Here is a 24,734-nt window from a genome sequence, read left to right on the forward strand (position 1 = left end):
TTCGTCAAACGTGTTATTGCTGAAGAGTCATTGGTTTATGAATATTACGCCAAACTGCCAAATAAACTAGCGAATGCGCTCAAAAAATGAGCCGAAAGCGGCTAAAAGTAAAGTTGTTGCTCATCGTTTCTTTTGATTAACGAGCTGTGGTTCTTCCGAACTCATTCCGTAGGGTTAAATGTTGAATAAAAAATACTTCTTGGCTGTTAAGAGGCGTCTACGTGCAGCCATTCATCGTAAATCACCGGGTGTCTGCAGAGAAAATTCAAGAATTTTTCACTTCGGTAACGAGTCGTCACATTTTAGCAGTGATTTTAGCGCTTGACTATTTGGCCATACGAGAGTCTGCGCTCAGTCAACGTATTCGCCAGACTTTTGGTGATTCTGAATGTACTTAGGCCATTTACAGCCGAGGCTTATAATAAGTGCATGGAATATTGGACTAAGCGTTGGCATCTTTACATTGTCTCAAACGGTTAATTTTCGAAGGCGATAATAAAGACTTATATTAAAAGAGGATAAAATGTACATACATAATTTTTTGTCAGTTCGGGTAAAATTTGATCAGATGAAGAAATATTACGCATTTCAAAAAATTATCCTTCGATTTCTCGAAATACACAGTAATAAATGGAGTTTGATCCAAGTAGACGTATATTTTCAATAGCCTTTTTTTGACAGATTACGCGTAAGACGTGTCAGGCTGTCATATTATTTTTATTCAGTATTGTTAGGCATTTCATAATGGAAAGAATTAAAATTTGAATCTTTTCTTTTTGTGGAATTTCCACCAATGCATCTAGTAATATTAAATACATTATAACTATACTTATACCATACATTAGGACAATTCGCAGACTATGTAATTACTGCTGCAAAATAACTTAAATATCAAGGTACTAATTGACTGCTCTACACAATTAGCACATAATCAACTACTCAGTTGTTAGACTGTCTGCAAAAGGGAACGATAAACAATGGTCAACCCCACTACATTAAGCTGAAAGCCATGAACAGGGTGTAGCATTACAAATTAGTTCAGTGCATTCATGTTGCATTGCTGTAATTACAGGTGGCAACGCTAATTGAACTGCATAAACAGCAAAGTTCTGCTTAATGTAAAGTATGTAAGAGTTATTTACTAAAGTTACCGTTGCAAATTATTTACATACTTCCTCTTTTTTTTTAGTTTAAGTTAATGTGTAACATAAAATGATTTACTTGGCGTTCAAAAAACCAAAACTAAAAAAATAAAAATGGAATATACATTCAGAATCTTGTCATTTAGCACAAGCTGCAGCAATACATTGTTGTAACTGTTCATTATTATTTGCTTTATTAATTATTTTAATTATAATATGGCGAACAGAGGATATTTCAACTTAACGCTTAAGCTTCGTTTATGACTCAATTAAAAAATATTAGCTTAAAAATCTTTATTAATAAGTGTAATTAATTTTTATGTAATTACGTACTGCAGATTACTTGTGGTGGTAAATGTTATTAATGGTATTTTTGAAATACTTAATTATACAATGGAAAGGCTAAATACACAGATGTGTGCAGAGTTTGCCAAAGGTCAATACACAATGACTAATTTTTGTAGCAACATTTAATACAATATACTTTGGTTATCCTTAAAAGGTAATTCCATTCTTTAGTAAGAAAAAAAAATTGCGACTTTCAATGCAAATCCGGTTAAAATGTTTTTAAATTAAATATGACCGAATTCTTTACAGGAAATATTATCTCTTTTAATCGACTCAGCTTTCGACCTCCTATTACTCGGCTAACCGTAGATGTAATGAGACAATTATACCAACAATTATTCCAAAAATTATACCAAAAGAAATTAAATGCGCGTAAAATGCACTGGAATTCAAAACTTAATTGCCGTTAGCCACTTGATTATTAGTAATAATAGCTGAGTGCGCCAGTATATAATTTCCATGAAACGGTTTATAAATACGTACGAGTACATTATGTGTTATTGTTGCTTTGTGGCGCACAATAAAATGCACAATTCATTAAAACCACAGCGGTAGCTGATTATACGATCCGGTAGAAAAATTGTTTTTGTAATATTTTTGTCGAGAAATAAATATATTGTATGGTGAGCTGAAATTTTGTAACAGATAAGATGAATACATAAGAAAGTGGGCCTGGCGCGATAAACACCTGCAGCGGTATTTAAAAGTTTACCTTGTTGGGTACGTAATCATTGTTTAAGCGGATAATTGTTTAAGAGACTATAGGCGATAAGAGGTGAGATTTATAAAAATCAGAGCAAGCTATAACCCACATACACAAACCTAAATATATGTTGTCTATGTAATTCAGTGGTTACACATACTTAATTGAATCAGCAATAGAGATAATTTCAAGAAGTCGCGCATGAACATGCGATAAATGAAGGTTGAATGCGTTTTTTGTAGGAAAGTGAAAGTGAAATTGTTGAAATTAGTATTGAGGTGGTTTTATATAGATAACAAAGCAGAAATTTGTTGCTATTTATGGAAGTATTAAGTATTTATTACTGACTCCTTTACAAATAATTAATTGATTTTGCATATAAATATTGGTAGTCGAAAAAGTCCTTTCGTATTTCTAATCAAACTTCAACTTATTTGTTTTTGTATTTATAATGAACTTTAATGAACCAAAATGTACCATTTTGGCCAACCAATTTTTGCCTTTTTTCCGCAAGAAACATTATTTCATCAATGTAAAATTTTTCTGGTTTCTTCGCGAAAAACTGCGACAAGTAATTTTCACAGGCTTCTCTTCAAGCCAACATTACTCCATTAAGGAATTTCTGCATTGACCGAAACAAATGGTAGTCCGATGGTGTAAGGTCAGGGCTATATGGTGGATGCATCAAAACTTTCCAGCCAAGCTCTCCCAGTTTTTGCCGATTTATGAAAGATGTGTGTGGTCTAGCGTTGTCCTAGTAGAAGACGAAGCCCTTTCTGTTGATCAGTTCTGACCGTTTTTTCGATTGCTTGCTTCAATCTCATGAGCTGTTGACAGTAAAATCATAGAATCAATCAAGAGCTGGAGCAGCTTCTCATAGTGGATGATTCTATTCCAATCCCACCAAACACTCGCCATAACCTTTCGAGGCGACAATCCCCGATTTGCGACCATTTGTTGAGCTTCACCGCACTTGGACCATAATCTTTTTCGTACATTATTGTCGTACTTGATTCACTTTTCATCTACTTTTGCTATTCGTTTCAGAAATGATGCGATTTCATTTCGTTTCAGCAAAGAATCGCGGATGTTAATTCGGTGCATTAAATTTTTCACATACAATTCATGTGGTACCGAAACATCCAGATTCTTTTTGTAGCCAGCCTTTTTTAAATAGTTCAAAACTATTTGATGATGACTATTAAGTTCCTTAGTGATGTCATGGCTACTTATGTGACGGTCCTGATCAATCTTTTACATAATTCCATCGACTTTTTCAACTATAGGTCAACCAGAGCGAGGTGCATCTTCCACAACGAGATTTCGAGAATGGAAGCGAGCGAACCATTGTTATGCTACACGAACTGATACAGCATTATATCCATAAACTGTGTATCGAATGACACAATGTTATTGGTAGCACTGAAGATATACGACTGCACCGACGTCTACTGACAAAATACGAAAAGTCTTTTTCGACTACCCAGTATTTCTACCTTTCAGTCTGCCTCGTTAATTTAGTTAATTACTAAATTGTCTATTAATTGCATGAACTTTCAAATGAACTTAAGGCTTCAGTGCTAAACACCTTTCACGCACTTAAAACAGCATAATATATGTGACATTACTGTATCCCAACCCTTGCTCTGCAATTATTTAGTATTATTCTTTAAGCTAAACTGTATTAGACCGTGGGAGCAGCTTTGGCTGCATGAAACTCGCTCTTTTCAATTTGCAACGTGAATAATAAAATTATCAATTTATTATTGCTTTTACTCGTTATTAGTTTAATAAATTAATTGTAATAATTGCTTAATCCGAACAATTTTTCGCACCTTAAGCCATAAAGTAATCCAGCGATTAATATGCTTTTAATATTTCAATTAAGAAGTAGAACAAGTATTTTGTTAGAGTACTTCCTTAACAGATTATTATGAAAATAAGCTGTTTCTAATAAATAACAGTTTGTTAAAGTATGCGTACATTAGGGGTGCTCTAAAATGTAGTTTAGCAAATTAAGTATGTAGAATAAATAACATACGGAATTACTCAGCGATAAGATAGGTATTTGGTGCTTCTACAGATCTCTTTTTGTCTTTTGGTAACAACCTTTAGAGGGTAAGCTGCCAACTCCTTAACTACAAACTTTTTAGGCCGCCCGGATGATTTCATCTGACAAACCAAAATCACCACTTTTAAATTATGGCACGTTAGCTCAGCTAGATCATTTTCACCGTAAAGTTTTCATTTATTTCTCCGCAAAAACACTTTTTGAGGCGCAAAGTTCGGCATACTTGTATTTGAGTAAAAAAATTATTGTTGCTTCAAAAATGACATATTTTGATCTATTGCCTAGAAATTCTTATACTTAAAGTTTAGATATTCCGTAGTTGGAAAAATTTCTTTATTTTTGGTTCTAACCCAACTTAAAAATTCGTCCCACCCTTAAGTGAAAATGTATGCAAGCAATTTTTGTTCAGCTTTGCAATGAACTCTCACTAGCAATAATTCAGCACTCGATTAAACAAGTACTATACTTCCTTTCGACAGTCATATGTGTATATTATGCATATTAGTAGACATTTATTTATTTAGAGTGGATTATATATAGCACCGCGTGGCCTTTTAATCACCATATTTGACTTGCATTAAATCAATACAAGTCGGCTAACCTTTTCCGCTCAAATACTTATATAGAACTTTAAGCATATGCATTAGCATAACTAAGCCAAAAAAGAAAAACCGTTAACTTCGTTTGCACCTAAGATATAATACCCTTAATAGACAAAAAAGCGATTCCAACCAACCAACCGTGTTCTCAAAAACTGAGAGACATGTTTGTGATGATACAGATGAACAGATAAACGGACTTGGCTATTTCGACTTAGCTCATTATATTCATCATTTATGTTTATATCTTATAAGGTCTCCGAGGCTTTTTCGGGGTGTTACAAATTTCATATTATATTTCGTTTAGAAAACAATGCTGGTCATACCATTTCTTCCTAAAGTTATATGAACCGTCGTAGTGCCCATACTATTACGATTCTCTGTGCCAAATTGAAGTTCTTTATTTTGATTTAGTTATGGCACTTTATAAGGTATTGGTTAATAGCGTTTTGTGAGCATGGCAGTGTTCCGATTACGCCCATCTACGAAGGAATACGATATCTCAATTTTTACTCAAGTAACAGTATGCACGGACGAACGGACAGACAGACAGTCACCCGCATTTCAACTTTTCTCGTCATTCTGATCATTTACATATACTACTGTGATCAAATATGTCAACGAATTTTCCAGTCATCATAGCACTTGGGAAAAGCCTCCGTCGTAATGGCCATAAGAGCCTTTTTCGATTCAGCTTTTATATCCTCAATTAAGTCAAAACGGTGTTCTCGGAGTGGTCATGTCAATTTGCTGAATAGGCAGAAGTAACACGAAAATCAGGCGAATACGATGGTTTTGGAACGATATTTGTTGAATTTTTACCGAAATGATCACGAATAACCAATGCAGTATGAGATGGTGCATTATCGCAATTCTTTGTTCAATAAATTCAGACATACTCGTAGTAACAGTCGAAGAACTTCCTTTAAGAGCCTCACAAAACGACGCGTATCTCAAATACTAATGAATATTTTGACGTGAAATTTAGCATAGATGTCTCTAACAGTACTATCAACAGAAAAATTTGACCGATTTTGGCGCCAATACGAGATACAAAGTACAGCCAGGTCTTTCTCTACCTGATTTCTCTAAGGGAGTGGCTATATCCAATTTCTAATCTTACGTCGTCGCCGAGCACCCTGAAAACGTGAGAAATCCTTGTGTTAGTTGCCAAAAAGAAGAAGCTTCAGCAGAGCCACTCCGACATACACGGTTTAAGAGTTAACTGAAGTCTAATTGCAGCGTCTGTTCATCAAAGGGGCCAGCAGCCTTACAAACTAATCAATTAAAGTAAGTTCTTGTATGGAAACTTCATATATTTGTGAAGGGTATTATAGCATCGGTGCAGCCGAAGTTAATGTTTGTTTATGTTCATGCTTATGTTTTACCACTACTAAGTGTTTCCTTTCCACCTCGTTTATATTTTGTATATTAGTTTAATTAGTAGACATGTTAAGTGCTAATATATGTATAATGTATGTATGACTTTGTGGGCCGCACTAGTCTATTTATACTAATTTCTACATTCTGACTAGTGGAATGCAAGTGTCTATGCTTTATTTTCTTAACAAGTGGCAGCAATAACTCGGTTCGCGAACGCAACAACTTAGTATATGTAGCTTTGTAGTTGTTGTAATGCATTACAAATTATGTTCTATGATTTTTTAGTTGTTTTATAGAATTTTGTTGTTGTTGTTTTTATAATTTTGCACAGTTTCTACTTTGCCTATTATTGACATTTGATTATTGCTTATATTTGGCATTTAACAAGTTGCACGCTTGCGTGCTGCGACCATCGATTGCAAGTGTTTGGACGGCTGAATGTGCAGGGCGTTGCATTAGAATGCCAATATGAAGTTATAAATATTAAAATCTATAAATGGGGTGCTAGTCTACGCACAGTCGCACAGCTCGAATGATTATTAATGAGTATTTGCACATTATGAATGAGTTTCGTGCGTTCGGCGATGTCCATAGCGGTATTGTAATTCGGTGCAAAAAAGGCGCCGCTGCATGACTGGCCAATCAAAGTGACAGCTCGCTATTAGAGCACATGATATATGGGTGTACAGACAGTGTGTGAGTTTTGTATAATAAATGAGTTCAATTTAATGCTGAAAACAAAAAAAACAACAAACGGTCAACAACAATACTACAAAAACAACAAATGTTACACATTTTATATGTAACATATATTTGCTTGTTCTTTTTGCTAACTAAAAATGGACCTAACATTACTATTGTTCTACGCTTTTCGACTACATTGATTATGGGTAAATAGCGCTTACTCACCTGAGAAGGATATAATTGTATTCACATCAACGGGTTGTACTGGTTCACCATCGGTAGAAATCACTGTCATCGTATGACCCTCAATTGTCACCTGAGCCGGGCACACGGATGCGAAAGCGTTAATCATACGGAAACGATAGCGACGGCCTGGTGTAATGGTGAATATTTCGAGTGGTGTATTTGTCATGAAACCGGTGTTGGGATCACGGAATTGTCCCTTGCCGTTAATTAGCACCGATTCGGGATCTTGACCGGTGTTGACGGCCAAACGACCGGGATAACGTTCGGCGGCATCTTCATGCAACCAATCGCTAATCAACATAATGTGTGTGGTCAAATCGAAATCGTACAAATGTGAGTTGGGATCACGTGATGGCGGCTGACGCACCACAATGCTGCCGTAAATACCGTCCAATTTTTGCAGACCATGATGAGAATGCCAAAAGTGTGTACCGGCATTACCAGTCCATTGATATCTGTTTTAAAATAATTTTTTAAAATATTTGAATTGAATTATTAAAAATTTTTAAATTTCATTAATAAAATATTTTTAAATTTCATTTCATTAATAAAATATTATTATATATTATCTAAACTTTTTAAATTTTTTTTATATTTTATTTTAATGTAACATTGTATAAGTGTTTTTTTTTATTTTTTTATTTTATTTTTTTTTTAAATCGCATATTTCATATAATTCTTTTTCGCTAATATTTTGCTACTTGTAACCCACCTGAACGTGTTGCCTTGCTGTATGGGACACTGTGTCACGAATGGCACACCGTCGTAGTACTGTGAGCCGCGCTGCCAAATGCCGTGCCAATGTATTGTTGTCTCCATACCTTCCATGTGATTTTCCACATCGATAACAACTTTGTCATTCTCGCACACCTGTATACTGGGACCGGGTATCATACGGTTCACGGTGAGTATACCACGTTCAACACCATCGGCAAGCACGCATTGACAGTGACTCCACACGGTGTTGGTGGCATTCGGTGTGCACACCTGACAAGCGCTGCAATTAAAAAGACAAAAACAAATCGGTGGTTAGATAAACTTGCAAGCAGTGCGAAGATCTAGTTTTTTATGACATTTTGAATGTTTGACGTATTACTTGTAATTTGTTACGAGCAAATATTATTCCTAAATATATTCTGGTTGTTTGGGCTGTTTACACTTCATTTGGACAGTGCGGGCAACCAACCTAGAAATGTTCTATCGACTCTACAGGTCATAATTTTGATACCGCAGATCAAGGAGTTAGGCTAAATAATGGATAGATACGAGGTATCCGACCCTTTTGCCATTCACTTGGGAGTGGCCAGAAACGATTCTTTTACATATATCTCAAGCAGCTCACGACTTATTAGACCAAGTATCCTCTGGGTAGCCAAAGAACATCCGTTTGAAGGCAAGCCAAAGTGAGTAGGCAAATCATGACTAATCAGGGTTGTGCGCTGGGTTCGGGACTCGCCGCGTAAAAAAAAACAACAGCCTCGGATGAGAGACCCCCCTTTTGATGACAACCATGACAAACACATTAAGAATATCCGCCGGGGGAAGCAGAAGAAGAGGAAGACCTCCACTCCGTTGGAAAGACCAGGTGGAGAAGAACCTGGCTTCGCTCGGAATCTCCAATGAGCGCCACATTGCAAAAAGTAGAAACGACTGGCTCGCTGTTGGTAACTCGGCTATAACCGCGTAAGAAGTTTCTACGCTAGTAAAGAAGAAGAAGATTGTCTGTTTCGCTATCCGAAAGTGATCTGTTCTTTTAAATATGCTGGTTCTATCTTTAAATGAAATTTTTACTAATCACAACGAGCCAAAATCTCCCAAATTTAAACAAGGTAACAATATGGGGACCTTATCATGCGTCGGTGTGTTTGGCCGAAACTCTTATGTCAGTTATTCTACAATTCAGAAGCAGAAAATGTTCAAATATTATTCATTAATATTAGTTGGCAAGACTGTTATTAAAAATTGTGCTGTTAAATAGCAGTATGTTATTTTAAATGCTGTTAAGGACACGCTCTTGCAACTTGTTGCTACAGAGTATAATAGTTTTATTTCAATATCTGTCTTCAATTCAACGTTTTTCTGCACGCTATTTTTGTTTATAATACTTTTGTTAAAATAAAAGTAACAACAAAATGGTCCTTAGACGAATTGATGCTACCATATTTCGATATATGGCAAATTACTCTCAAAAATGACAATATTAAATTTTTTTTATTGATTTTAAAATTTGTAAAAAATATATATATTTAAAGAAAAGGCAAGGCACGAAACCAAGAGGTTATCAAAACTGTTTTTGTCGCGGAAAGAATAAGATATTATATGGTATATCAAAGAAAAATGCACAAAAAAAGTTTGTATGCATCAATGGACATGTTAGCGCAGGGTTGCATTGAAAGTGCTGCCAGTATGTTTCAAAAACCGGTATTTTGATTCATGGTCGCTTCGATTCCTTATAATCCAAGGCTTGATGATTCGAATTATTACACTCTCTTTAATATTTTTACTTTCTTTACCTTTAATTGAGATCATTGCAGATTTCCCTTGACCTTTAAACACGAATTTCTTCCTATACAACTGACCTACAAACCTACACATATCTAACGCTCATATATTTAATAATTAACTACTAACTACACCTATTATTTACTGTGTAAATAATTCAAGTAAAAGCGTTTTTACATAACCAAACATTTTCCAATATATTTAATATGGTGTGGAGAGAGAAACAAAACTAAGCAATGCTTTAAGAAAATTTTATTGCAACTGGCGCTGTTCCGTGTTTTTGTGCGCAAATAATTGTAATTAAATTGTTGAAAAACTCCTAGACCCCTGATTATGGCGTTTCATGCACCGCTGCACAAACAACAAACTGGTTGTGCGTCTTATAGCAGAAAATTGAATTGAAAGTGGCGAAATTTGATTGAAAAAGCCAGTTGCTGCGTTTGCACACTGGGTGCAGGTGAATTAAATAAAGAGACGGCAATAAAAAAGTACGCAATCTAACATTTTCCTAAGCATTAATTTTGGTTTAGATATTATAAAAATAGATATTTTTTATTTAATTGGGCAATACTTTTAGATATTTTAGTGCAACCTTGAACTAAATATTACTTAGGTGGGTATTTTTTTTATTTATTTATTAGAGGGGGAATTATAGCAATATAAAGAGCCACTGCATGAATAGGGCTGATTTTTGGTGTCACAAATCACATGTCATGTCACATTCGAATTTTTGCCAGCGGATTTTCATTTAACACTTCGAAATTACATCATTCTTTCAGTGCCGTTCGATTACTTTTTGTGAGATTTAAAAAAGTATTGATACATTTGGAGTAAGCGGATTCCGAATCTGAAGCAAATCTCAAAGAAGAAATGATTTTTATCTGAATTTTTCTGGGCCATTATCTTATTTCTATTTTTATGTACATTTGAGCATATTATAATTACTCCTTCTTCTATATAAAACAGCAATATTGAAAATCACTCAGTTTTAATGAAAAATTAATTAAAAATAGCAACAATTAAAAGCCACATTTTTCATATAAATTCCGATTATATCTACGAAAATAGTGCGAATGCCTTTCATTTTTATGCTTGCGCGTTTGATATGCTCGGGTTATTAATGACAAATTATTGCTTTTAAGAATCAATTACTAGGTGACCGATATAATAACAACAAATCATTAATTCTCACACTAATTGTTATTGCGGTTATGTCGCCAGCATCGGAGGTATCAGGCACGTATAACTGTCAACTGTCGTCGTTGGTGTCATTTAAACTACCGTGGGAATTTGTGTGTTAAGGAAAATGTTTGTAATCATATGCATGCATACACATAGACACTTCATACTTTAACTAGTGGTACATGCCCTGTGAGAAAAAATTAGCATACGTGTAATTTTCAAAAATTATTCACTTTTCTGATTTTGTTTCAAATGAAGGTATGTGTATAAATAGAGAACAAACCGAACGGCTATTTTTCTCTATTTAGAAATCGTGTCCATAGAATTAGGATGATTCGTTACATGCGATATTTAAGAAATTTCGGTAGTAACTTAACTTCTAAATCGACTTAAGTCTGATCGATCAATTTGTATGACAGCTATATCTTGTAGATGTCCGATATCGGCGGTTATGTCAAATGACAAGCTTCTTGGGTAGAAGAAAATGTATGCAAAATTTCAGATCGCTATCTCCAAATCAGAGGGGCTTAGACAGACGGATAAGGCTAAATCGACTCGTTTCGTCCCGATGATGATGTACATATGTATATATTTGATAGAGTCTTCAACGTCAACATCTTTATCTTTATCTTTATCTTTATCTTTATCTTTATCATTATCTTTATCTTTATCTTTATCTTTATCTTTATCTTTATCTTTATCTTTATCTTTATCTTTATCTTTATCTTTATCTTTATCTTTATCTTTATCTTTATCTTTATCTTTATCTTTATCTTTATCTTTATCTTTATCTTTATCTTTATCTTTATCTTTATCTTTATCTTTATCTTTATCTTTATCTTTATCTTTATAAAACACTAAGAACTACATATACAGCAAATCTCTTTCTTTAGTAAGTTACAAAGTTTCCGCCAGAGTCACTTCTCAACATGCAAATACTCTCACTTTTTACATTTCCATATCACAACAACAACCTGGTTGTTGGCATGCATTCTTGTGCGGCGCCATATAACTGCGATTATCACGGCATGCTAATAAATTCGCTGCTGTGTTGGTGTGTCTATATGTCATTTTTGCACGCATGCGTGTACAAACATACAAACATATATGCGCATGAAAGTATGCAAATTGCAGCATCGATTTATCTTGCTTATTTCCATTGCTTTTACTTTGCCCGTTTGCTTTTGTTTTTGCTATTCTAACACAAAGCTTTTGCAACATTTGGCCACTATGCTTCAGTGCAAGTCGCTGGGACTAGTTTTTATTCTGCTGCCAACGCTACTTTGGCTGCTATTGTTACTGCATTCGTTATTGTTGCTATCCATCGGAGGCTTTTGGATCAGTGGTGCATAATGTGGCATGCCGATTTATTCGCTGGTTTTGTGAGACTCGCGCTATTCTTCTTGTGCTCGGCGCACTCGTGGTGGTTTTGGTAAGCAACAAGGCAAGTACATAAATAAACTTTAAATAGCAAACTGTCACCGCTATCTAACAGAATGGTTTATGGCTTACTAACTTTGCTTACTACGTCAATTATGCGGTTGACAATTTCTTTGATGTGTTCGCAAATTGCTGAGGAGTTGAATGTATGTGTGTGTGATTTGTGCAGATAATTCCCGCGGTATGTCAGGTATTCATCATTGTTGTGACAAATATTCCCGTCAACGGCGAAGATTGTCATTTCGTTTGAAAATTGTGTGAAAAGTTTCGAAAAATTGTTGTTATTTTTGATTAAACTTTTCATTCTGCAATTTGGAGTATTATATAATAAAAAAAACAATGACGCCAAAACTATTTCCTTCTTTTTGATTAATTGCCGCAAATGTATGACGTAATAAAGAGTAGGAAATGATAAATTATGTAAACGATAAGACTATTCAGTCTGCCAGATATGTCATCCTTAAATAATAACAAATCAGCCAATTCTGTACTCTTTAAAATCTTGTTATAGAAACTCTTCGATAATGTATGTCAAACCTACTATTATAAGTATTTTATCAAAAAACAATTGTTTTAAATAAAATTTCACAAATAAATTGCTTAGTCGCCCTGAAACCAAGCCTAATTTAACCCAATATTCCAAACTTTCTTTTCGAATATCTAAACCAAACTCCTCAATCAAGTTTATTCTTTTTTATATGTAGACTTGAATTTTTACTTACGCGCCCAGCACGGTGTAGAATTCCATAGTGAAATGATAGTAGCAGATACGTGGTGGTTCACCCTCACGACAGGCACGTGCGCACTCATCTGGCGCCGATAATGTCGGATTGCGCCTTAATTCGGCGGTGGCACTAGTGGAGAAATCCAAATGACGGAATGGCGATTGTGGATTTGGATCGACTACTGTGTTCGCAATAGTCGGATACCGTGCTGTATTGAATTTTGGCAAATTGCCACGCGAATTCAGATAACCACTGCCAACACTAAGCGTATTGGACAGACCGCCACCGCTACCCAAACTATTGCCATTCAAAGGCAGTGGACTGGGTATGCTGGCGCCCAATGAGGGATGTGTCTGCACGACGCCATGTGTGGCTGAGAAGAATGGTGACTCCAATGGTGATGTGGTCGCAATGCGTGGCGTAAACAGCGAGCCAGCAGTCGCTTGATCTGGAAGATAAAAAAGAGGTTTGTGTTAAAATTGAGTTTGTAGGTTTTACGGTTTTTGAAAATAATAATTATTAAAGATCTTTTTTGTGTTTTGTTTCGATTATTATTATCATATGGTTTTTATAATTGAGTAAGGTGTGTGACTTCATTAAAATCGTATCCATCATTGTTGTGACAAATATTCCCGTTTAGGTTTACGGTTTTTGAAAATAATAATTAGTAAAGATCTTTTTTGTGTTCTTTTCGATTATTATTATATTTATAATAGAGTAGGGTGTGTGACTTCACTAAAATCAGCCTAAATGTAGGCCACAGTTTTACGATATTTTTGAATATATAATTAAAATTGATTGACTGATTGATTAAATGGGGTGTGTGACTTCACTAAAATCAGCCTAAATGTAGGCCACAGTTTTACGACATTTTTGAATATTTAATCCAAATTGTTGCCTAAATTTAGGGAATTGCCTCATTTACTTTAATACTAAAAATGAAACAATTGTGGCTTTTATATGTACAAAAATCACTATAAATATACAAAGTTCAACCATAATAATGATTCTATACTAAAATAGTTTTTTAGCTTACTTAACCGCTGTTTACTATTTGCTTAAGATACTTAATTTCCGCACAATTGAAATATTTTTTCATTTTACTACTAACTGTAAGGTATTATCTGCTAGTTCCTTTAATAACTAATAAAGTAAATCGATTTTAATGAAATCGAAAATATGCTAATACAAAGCAATAGCACGCCCATTACTCACGACTTCCTAGCACTTCAGTGCATTAGCAGCTGGCACATGCGCACTCAATCGCATTATTATTCTCAATTTGCGTGTCATTGTCGGCGTGAAAATCAGCACGAGGCAGTTTACATAATTTCGATTCTTTTTGGAGCAGAAAATTAAGTGTCGAAAACTTTGAAACTTTGGTGGCGCACAAAGCCAAAAATTAAAACCGATGGCATGGAGAAGTAACAAATAAACAATAGCAAATAAAATAATTGCATTCTGCTAACAAGAGAAAAACTAAAAATTGCAGAAAAAAATACCTTGAAGTTAAACAAATAAATTAAGAGAGTCTATAGAGTCTAGTGAAGTCACAAGCAGGCAGCGTAAGGTCTCACAGGCCAGCGCTGAGGTTGAGTTATTTTGGGTTGGGTAGTTTGTTTGTGTGTATCATTTGTTTAGAGCTTATTTCAAGTTGAATAAGTTTAACTATTCATTATAATTGAAAAGCAAGCGCAGACGTCGGTAATTCTTTTGATATTTCTGCGGTTTTTGAAATGAAATTCGCTTTGAAAAAATTATAAAATAATAATAATAATAAATAAAGGCGCAGTTATGTAAATTACTTTTATTTTCTCAAACATTTTACGATTTTATTGACACTTATTTGCAACATAGTAGCAATCGCTACTCATAACCAAACCACAGGCGCCGGTTAACTCCAACTCACTTCACTTTTTTAATTTTTTTTGTTATTGTGTAGTGTAGAGAAATGCTTTACTATCACTTTTATGTATAGGTTATATCAATGTATTGTTAAGTTGTGAATATGATTTTGCTTTCACGCAAAATTAACATTACAAGAGCTTAGAAAGCAATGACATGAATGTCAAACAAAATAAAAAAAAAACTAATAATAAAAAATAAAAGTAAAAATTCATACATATTTATTTGTAAATATAAACAATGTAAGCCAAACAACAAACCATACAACAACAAATTAGCTAACTGACTGTACCATTGCTATATACACACACACACTTGCTTGCCGCAACGCTTGACGAACTGCATGATGTCTAGCATTAAATCCTTGACATTGACTGATGGAAAATGGTTATCAACGAATGCTCGCGGCTTAAAGTGTTTAGCCGGCATCAGTGTGTTTTCCAGATTTTCCACTGTTTTGTGCTGCTTAACTTTCAGTTTCGTTGTGACCGCCACATGCGTCCCAAACAAATACCGTAATCTAACTGTAAAGTAGCATAACAAAACAAATATTATGCTATGTGTCTATAACTGTTTAACCGCAGCCACTATAACTACACTTTCCAATTTGCACACAAAGTCACATTTGTGCTCATGCGCATATATATTAAGGCAGCCAGCCAGCGAGTATGTGTCTTAAGTCTTTTGAGTTGAATGTCAGTCAGCATTCAGCATTTTATGTGCAACACGAAAACCGGTACACCTTCAACAAAGCTGGTGTATTGTCTAGCAGAACACAGACTATGGCCACACCAACAACAATAACAATAACACTTACAACAATAACACAAACAACAATAATAACAACAACTGCTACCGACTGACCTTTACGGCATGCCACTAAAATAGCTAGTATAATTGTTGTTCTTGCTAGCCGTTGTTTTTTTTTGCTCATGTTGCAACAAGCGTGTAATGCACGCTTTACTTCTTATTGCAGTCATCCACAAAGCTTAAGATGGGTGCGCCTCTTTATTTGACGTTTGAGCGCATTGAGGGAAAAATACCTGGCAGAACAATTGCCAATCGATTGCCGGGTCACACAAAAATGTCTGAGTGCTAAGTAAAGTTTGAAAAGGCAAATAGTGCTGCTAATTTAATGCCACGCTGGCACCTGTGTGCCGTGGAGGTGTGCATGTAGTTATTGTTGTTTATAATTTTTATGGCAGAACTTTTCAAGCATCACGGCACTTTATGGTCGCACTCATATCGTCGACGTTTAGCCGCTTCGTTGGCAAAAAGGTGATGACGGCTGAGGGCATTAAGGCCCCTTAAGACACACGCTTGAGTGCGCCAAGAGCAAGTGAGAAAATAACAACAAAGCGTATGTAGAAAAGATAACTTCATATAGTCAGCAGTAAACAGAGTGTTAGATATGTGTGTATATATAAATGTGTGTGTATTTTTTATATATTTTTGTATTTAAGTATATAAACATTACACATTCCAATGCTTAAACAAATAACGCATTAACGAAAAACTTGGTTGCGGTAACGGAAAACGTACTAAATTGCACATTTCAACGCAATTCATGCATTAGATAATTGCAATTTTAATTAAGTGGCAATTTAAACAATTTACATGAGCAAATAGTAAAATTAGTGCAGTTAGTATTTTGTAGAAAAATTCAAGGTTGGGTAAAATTTGCAAAAAGGTGTAGAAAATTAAAAAAAAAGGAAAATTCTTTAAGTTGAGTTACTACTACTACTGAAGCTATAACAGCCTTCACAAATAAAATATGTTTCCATAAAAGGAATTGAGGAAAGGTTTTAATCAGACAGTTTGGAAGGTAACTATCTGAGCAATATATTTTCAGGTTTAGGCGTTGCCTTGAACAAAAACACATGTGAAATTTCGTGAAGATATCTCGTCAAATAGAAAAGGTTCCCCTACAAAGGCTTGATTTCGACAGGTCAGTTTGTATGAGAGCTATATGATATAGTAGTTCAATTTGAACAGTTTTTTAGCTTTCTTCTAGACAATTATCTAAGCCAAATTTCGTGAAGATATCTGTATAAACAAAAAAGTTTTCCATACAAGATTTTGTTTTTTATCGTTCAGTTTGTATGACAGCTATAAGCTATAATGACCCGAACTAAACAAATTTTATGGAAATTACATTATTGCTTCAGATAATGATTCGAGCCAAATTTCGTGAAGATATCTCTTCAAATAAAAAACTTGTCTATACTAGAATTTAAATTTTATCGTTCAGTTTGTATGGCAGCTATATGCTGTAGTAGTCCAATATCGGTGGTTTCGACAAATGAGTAGCTTCTCGGGTAGGCATGAACGTATGCAAAATTTCAGAGCGATATCTCAAAAACTGATTTAGAACTAGTTCGCATGTATGCAGACAGACAAGTGAACAGGGCTAAATCGACTCAGCTCACACATTATTTATATATGCATTTTATACGATCTCCGACGTATCCTTCTGGGTATTAGAAACTTCGTGGCAAACTTAATATACCCAGTTTAGGGTATAAAAACATTGCTATATCGAATATTAGACTTGTTACATACATTCTAAAGCCCGGAGCTACGCTATGAAAAGTTATCACGCTTACACTTGAAGCACATAATATATAAAATCACAAAAACGTTGTCTTAACCAATGTCACTTTTACCACAGCTGTCAAGACTCATTAGTTTCCATTTGCAAAATCAAGTGCAATGCGATATAAATCAATTTAAGGTCTAAACCAAAGCCCTTGAATACTTTCCCTACAACTGTGAGCCTACAAAACCAACAATAATTGCTTAAAAATAACATAAAAGAAATAAATACAGTCACTCAAGTATTTTCCAAAAATTAAAAAAATAAAAATAAAATATGGAGAATACGAAAAAATAGGAAAACCCAATAAAAATTCCAAAAATTAAAAAAAAGGATTTGTATAATAATGAAATATTATAAAAAATATTGCTCGCTTATAAATATAAAAAAGATTTTTTATCAAAACTCCATTGAACTTATTTGTTGCTCAACCATGACCACTGCGCGTGAGACACAGATGTGGTGATAACTCAACGAAAACAACTATTAAAAAATGCAACTCAGCGTTACGCCGAAAACCAAGGCAGCACTGTAAGCAGAAGTAGTGAGGTGAAGCAGCTGATTTGACAAACAAGCGTAAATTTGCGCTAATGATTATATGCAGTCGATACTTTTTTGAATTGAATTGAATAATTCGATTCATAGCCTAACCGATTTTCACTTTCAGCTACAACTTTATTGGCGATTCCGATATGAGCAATTCAATCTTACATTGCTTTTATATTATAACGGTTTTTTAATCTGAAATTTTTATACATTTTTCTTTATTCCCCATGCATTGATTCACATCTTTGTCAAATGTTGAGTGGACAAATGCAAATGTATATTGCTTCGTTGCCGTGTCTCTCAAGCCAAACTGTGACCAATTTGTGTTACATTCGCCACTGACAAGGTTAATGTTGTTTTTATTGTTATTGTTGTTAAAATTGTGTACTTAACGGCTTTGGCATGCCGGTGCTATGCAGTCTGGAACGAAACCAGTGATTACCGTTTACCACTTTCAATTTTAGTAACACAACTACAAGTCGTCTGTGTATGTTTATTCACTCGCAGCTCCACGAAGTGGAGCAGATAAGCAATTGAACGAGAGTGTGATTATGCTTAGTTGGGTACAATGAGTGCTGGTGTATATTTATACATATGTCTTGTAGGCGTAGGTTTAAGGTTGTATATATTAAAAAAAAACGATTTTTTGTTTAAATGTTTGTAAATGACTATATAAATGAGTGTATTGAATAATTTTTGTATAATAATTGTTAAGTTAAAATTTATATTTGTTAATTCTCTTTAACTTTGATGGATTTTTTTGATTTTCCCGACATAAGTTTGCTGTGGACAAGCACTAGTCTTTTTTAAAGCAGCAAAATTCAAAGAGTGGTGGATCGAACAAACAATTAGTATAATAACAACAGACTAGTATAATGAAGTAGAGATAGAATCATCAGGAGTTTCAGCACTTTTATGAGGAATCAACATATCCTCTCATAACATTTTCAGTTGTATAACTTTGTTCGTGCTTTTAGTATTTTCAACTAGCGAGCAGATCTTAAAGATACTGAGCAGAGCAGTGACAAATCGAATAGGATTATTGTTCCTCCTCATATTAATGAATCTATTGGGTTAATACTAGTACTTGAAGCTTATAGTCAAAGTTCAACAACCACTTGAATGATAATTGAAATATTTAAAAAAATTTTAATTGTGAAAAAAAATTATTTGTTCTGTATGTATCACCTCTGCCTGTACCGTTATCCAAAAATCATAAGGAGGTAATGATGCTTGGATATAGTAACAGGTGACACATTCAGAGCACATTTTTTTTTAATTATAATGTTTTTGAAAAACAAAAAGTGAATTGGGCGTACTATAAATATATACTTAAATAAATGTATAAGTAATTATGTACGGCCATTCCCTTATTTATGTTTATTGATAATTTGGTGACATATCTTAGTTAATGGCAGTAGGTGTGCAAACATTTAAGCGCATGCCGAGTATTTTAGAACGATTTGTTCAAAAATGTGGAATGCAGTAACGAAATAATAGTGTCAATAATTGAGTTTTAGTGGAATTCTATATATAACATTTTTGCAGTCATTTTTGCAATTTTTTAATTTTAAAAGTTGCAGCTGAGGTGAAGTTGATTAAACATTTAAATTAATTTTGGTAAAGGTGCTAGAGTATTAAAGGGCTAATAAAAATTCCTGATATAATGAACAAATTAAAGAACTTATTTAATACTTTTAGTGAGGTTTGAGCTTAGAAGGCACAACAAACTTTGTAGTAATGATAAAGAACTTGCACTGTGTGTTTCAAAAATAACCAAACTTTTTGGATGTGAATTCTATCATGTGGGTAAGGACGGCCATCAACATCAACTGATGATCAACACGCAAATAAAATAAAGGAATTGGTACTTGAGAATCGACGATTCTCGTTTGATATCGTTGAAATATCGGGAGGATCAGTGAAACCCATTTTGAAAGATCATTTGAGCCTAAGAAAAATGAAAGCACGGTTGGTTCCAAAATTTGTGAAACAATGCTTTCCGACTGCCAGAAAGTCATGAAACATATTATTACTGTCTATGAATCTTGGATCTATGCTTACGATCCACAATCTGAAGATCAATCGACCAAATATTGTGGCAAAGATGAGTCGAAGCGGTAAGTACCTCGTTAAAGCAGCTTAAAAATCAAGGTTATGTTGACAGTTTTCTTCGATTATCGGAGTTTGGTGCATTCCGAATTCCTTCCCACCGGCCAAGCTGTCAACAAGGAATATTATTTGAGTGTTATGCGTCGTTTGCGTGAAGCTATTCGTAAAAATAGGTCCGAATTATGGGCCGACAGCTGTTGCTTTTTGCACCATGATAATGCATCGTCGCATACTTCATTGATTCTTCGAGAGTTGCTCGCCAAATTTTCAGCCAATGCCGTGCCGCAACCGCCGTATTCGCCTGATTTAGCTCCGAGTGACTACTGGCTATGCTGCAAACTCAAATGACATTTAACTTTAACAACTGTTTGGAGGATTGGAAAAAACGTTGACACAAGTGTATTAGGACCAAAGGGGATTACTTTGAGGGCGCCGACATAGATTTTGTAGAATAAATTAAGAGTTTTTAAAATTATGAACAAAGTCTAACTATTTTTTGCTCATAGTAGTATACAGATGCCTGCAAAGTCTAAAGGCTATACTAAAACTTAAACGTATGCTTCAGAGATGAAGCAAATTGGCTTCGAGAGTAAAGACTAAAAGTGTGAAACGCAAGCGGGCAGTCGACTCAATAAAAAATTTTCTGTTTTCTGTTCTTTTGAAAACCATTATTAATTATTATTTACATGCAATGATTAAAGTATTTCTTAGAAATGCCTCGAACTGAGTTCAACCCACGAAATGAGAAGAGAAGAAGAAGCAGCAGTAACGAAACCTTTCAATCAAATTTCACATCGCAACCACGCAATCGCCATTAAAATTTTAATTGTGTCTTATACGCGCACACGTCGCTCTACATTTTACGCTAATTTGAAAGCAATCAAATCGTCTACATTTACATACCTTACCAGCGTTAAGAAAGCAAAAAACAAGAGAACAAGCAAAACGCTAAAATAATAACAACATTGCTTCCGAATGACATTAAAATACTCGTAAATTTCAATTGTACAAGCTCGTAAATTACAGTTGACACTAACAAGTAAACATACAAGCATACTGATAAATAACTATTTCTTGTTTTGATTTTCTTTGGGCAGCAAACCGAAAAGCGCATCAGCTGCGTTGGCGAACGTGACGTGGCTGCAAATTGGTCACAAAAGGCTAAAGTTTCTTTTCAATTGAGCTGGAAATGTGGTATGATTAGCGTAAAGCAGCTGTCGCTTCAGTGCGGTCTGTGCATACATATATGTAGATAGAGATCTATGTATACATCTATAAGCTATTGTCCTGACCTTTTAAAACTTTTTTTGTATATTTGGTGAAATGTTTTTTATGGCTTTGTCACAATTCTGCTTCCGTTCCTAAGATTGAATTTGATACCGTTAAGTCGGTTGGCATATACCCACAGCATCTTGATTAAGATAAACATCGACATAATTTTTTAAAAGCGGTGAATTTTTTTGGCTATTTTTCATACAAAGATGCATTTGAGATTAAAAGCCTAAGAACGCCTATATCTAAGAGCGATACGCCTGTTTTGTGAATATATTAAGGAGTTTCTGAAGAGCTCTTTTTTTGATTTTGTATTTTGATACTGAACGTAATTAAAATTAGAGTTTAGACTAAACGTTAATATTGGGCAGTCGAAAAAGTCTTTTCGTATTTTATCAATGGATGTCGTTGCAGTCGTATATCTCCAGTGCTACCAATCACATTGTGTCATACCATATACAGTTTACGTATCTGATGCTGTATCAGTTCGTGTAGCATAACAATGGTTCGCTCGTTTCCATTCTCGAAATTTCGTTGTGAAAGATGTACCTCGCTCTGGTTGACCTATTGTTGAAAAAGTCGATGGAATTATGGAAAAGACTGACCAAGATCGTCACATAAGCAGCCATGACATCACTAAGGAACTTAGCATTCACCATCAAACAGTTTTGAGCCATTAAAAAAAGGCTGGCTACAAAATGACGCTCGATGTTTGGGTACCGTCTGTGAAAAACTTAATGAACCGAATTAACATCTGCGATTCTTTGCTGAAACGAAAGTAAATCAAACCATTTCTGAAGCGAATGGTAACAGGAGACGAAAAGTGGATCAAATACGACAATAATGTGCGAAAAAGATCATTGTCCAAACGCGGTGAAGCTCAACAAATGGTCACAAAGCCAGGACTGACGCCTCGAAATGTTATGCTGAGTGTTTGGTGAGGTTGGAAAGAAATAATCCTAGTCGAACGATTGACTCTACATTTTACTGTCAACAACTGATGAGATTGAAGCAAGCAATCGAAAACAACTGGTTGTACGAGTATAAAAAATGGCCAGAACCGATCAACTGATGCTTCGACAACGCTAGACCACCCACATCTTTGATAAATCGGCAAAAATTGGGGGAGCTTGGCTGGAAAGTTTTGATGCATCCACCATATAACCCTAACCTTGCACCATCGGACTACCATTAGTTTCGGTCAATGCAGAACTCCCTTGGAGTAAAAATGAATTTAAGAGAAGCCTGTGAAAATTACTTGTCGTAGTTTTTCGCGGAGAAACCACAAAAGTTTTACACTGATGAAATAATGTTCCTTGCGGAAAAATGGCAAAAAGTGATCGACCAAAATGGTACATATTTGGTTCATTAAAGTTCATTATAAATATAAAAAAATAAGTTCAAGTTTGATTAGAAACACGAAAGACCTTTTCGACTACCCAATATGTATGAATAAAGATTATGTAGGAAGATTTAGGCTTGTTCTTCTCCATTGTTCGGATTTTGCAAGACTGAAGTTATCTCGGCATTTATACTTTCGGCGAACCAGTTGAGATGGCTGAAACTGATATTAGATGCCTCAACAAAATTGTGATACGGATCGGCGTTCTAAAATGTACAAGTGGGATCCCTGTTGGCGTTTGCAATGGAATCAACCAATTAATATAACCTAACTTGGCCTAGCTATTGACTATGGGTTTCGTTTACCATAGCATTAACTAGTATGATTGGATGAGGATTTCTGAACATAACTGTTCATACTATTTAGCCTTTTTTAATTGCCTATGTACCTCCATACACTTCACTCTCGAATTGCAGACCACTCTATGGGTTTTAAAGTGACTAGATTTTTTTCTGCAATTATAATACATTTCGCCTAATGTTGTCACCAAGAAATATTCTAAACCTATCAAAACGCCAAACGCTGGTAGTGTCCAATAACATAATTTGTGGAGAGAACAGGGCTTGGAATACTCGTATAGATTAAAGTGATAATAAAGTTTGTGGTAAAGAAAATGAAAAATAAAAAAATATTTTTGATTTGAAAAAATATCAAATCAGGAATTCCATAAATAAGTACTAAATTTTTACTAGATTTTCCATATTGCCGGACTTATTTAAATATCTTGATTTCGCAAAATGAAAAGTGAAAGCTTAGCAAACGCGATTTTTTGCATTGAAAAATACAATCAAAAACCACTTTTATTAAAAGTAAAAAGTGGAAAAATGAGAGAAAAATTTACGCTTTAATCAAGTGCGCATTCAAACACACTCACACACACACGCAGATTTGATCAGTCATGTCTTTTAATATATCAGGTTTGGCCGCTTGTGCGTGTGCAGGTGGTCAAGCGAACAGCAGGCAGGAGGTCACAAACGAGCCATGTCAAGCAGGGCAGTTAATAGTCGATTACACCGTTAATGGCCTAACAAATTGACCAGGCAAAAAAATATCTAGACAGTTTTGTATGAAAGTGAAATGAGTAATCAACGGGATATCTATCTATTATCCAAATGAAATGTAAGAGTTTATACCGCTAGTTTTACAGCTACCTACCTACACATATACATATGCATTTTTAAGTAATTACATATATATATTTAGTTAAATTTATTTAAACGAGCGGCAGCCCAACATACAGCCTTTAACTTGACTTGCCGCAATCAGAAGAGCAAGCTGAAAATCTCACATCCGTGCCACGTTTGCGCTATCAGTTAATAGAGTTATACCCAATCATTAAGTCGGCGAGCATGGCAGGAAAATAAAACCAAATGTTGAAACACTTTCTTACTTCCCCAAAAATTGCCCGCTTTCTTGACAGCGGTTTAAGTGCGCTATTTAAGCCGCTTCTTACGGTTTTCTTCCAAGTGGAAAATAGCTTTGACTTGCCTCCACCGCCAGCAGTGTCAAGGATAAAATAAATTTCGTATTTTGCCTAAATGCTTGGAGTGAAGGCATGAAAGTGAAAATTATTCACCGCTCAGCTCTTTGATCTCTTTATGTTAGTGTGTCTGTGTGTGCATGTATTGGTTTGAACTTGAATGCTGCCACTAAAAAGGCTTAAGTGATCAATTATGGCTTCATTTAAAATGCAATTTAGCTAGACATTTTTATAGCTTTTTTTTTACACTGGTATATGGTCAATCAATCAAAGGCGAAATTTGTTTGAAATTAACTGTACCAAAAAATATAACAAATATGGGTGTATATAACTTAGTAACGGGTGATCCAAGCAGAGCTACTTTTTTCAAGAGCCTTTCTAAGACAAATCACGTGT

General features: G+C 34.8%; 1 protein-coding gene across 1 annotated transcript in view; it reads right to left on the reverse strand.

The window, feature by feature from the left end:
* The window catches only part of LOC120771646 (laccase-1), a 117,953-nt gene that overhangs the window by 10,520 nt on the left and 82,699 nt on the right, over positions 1 to 24,734 (reverse strand). The window contains exons 3-5 of the mRNA XM_040099757.1: positions 13,023 to 13,473; positions 7,889 to 8,173; positions 7,156 to 7,631 (exon numbers count right to left, since the gene is read on the reverse strand). Coding sequence (XP_039955691.1) covers positions 7,156 to 7,631; positions 7,889 to 8,173; positions 13,023 to 13,473 — 1,212 coding nt within the window. The remainder of the gene's footprint in view (positions 1 to 7,155; positions 7,632 to 7,888; positions 8,174 to 13,022; positions 13,474 to 24,734) is intronic.

The sequence above is a fragment of the Bactrocera tryoni genome, chromosome 3 (genome assembly GCF_016617805.1).
Source record: "Bactrocera tryoni isolate S06 chromosome 3, CSIRO_BtryS06_freeze2, whole genome shotgun sequence".
Lineage (NCBI taxonomy): Eukaryota > Metazoa > Arthropoda > Insecta > Diptera > Tephritidae > Bactrocera > Bactrocera tryoni.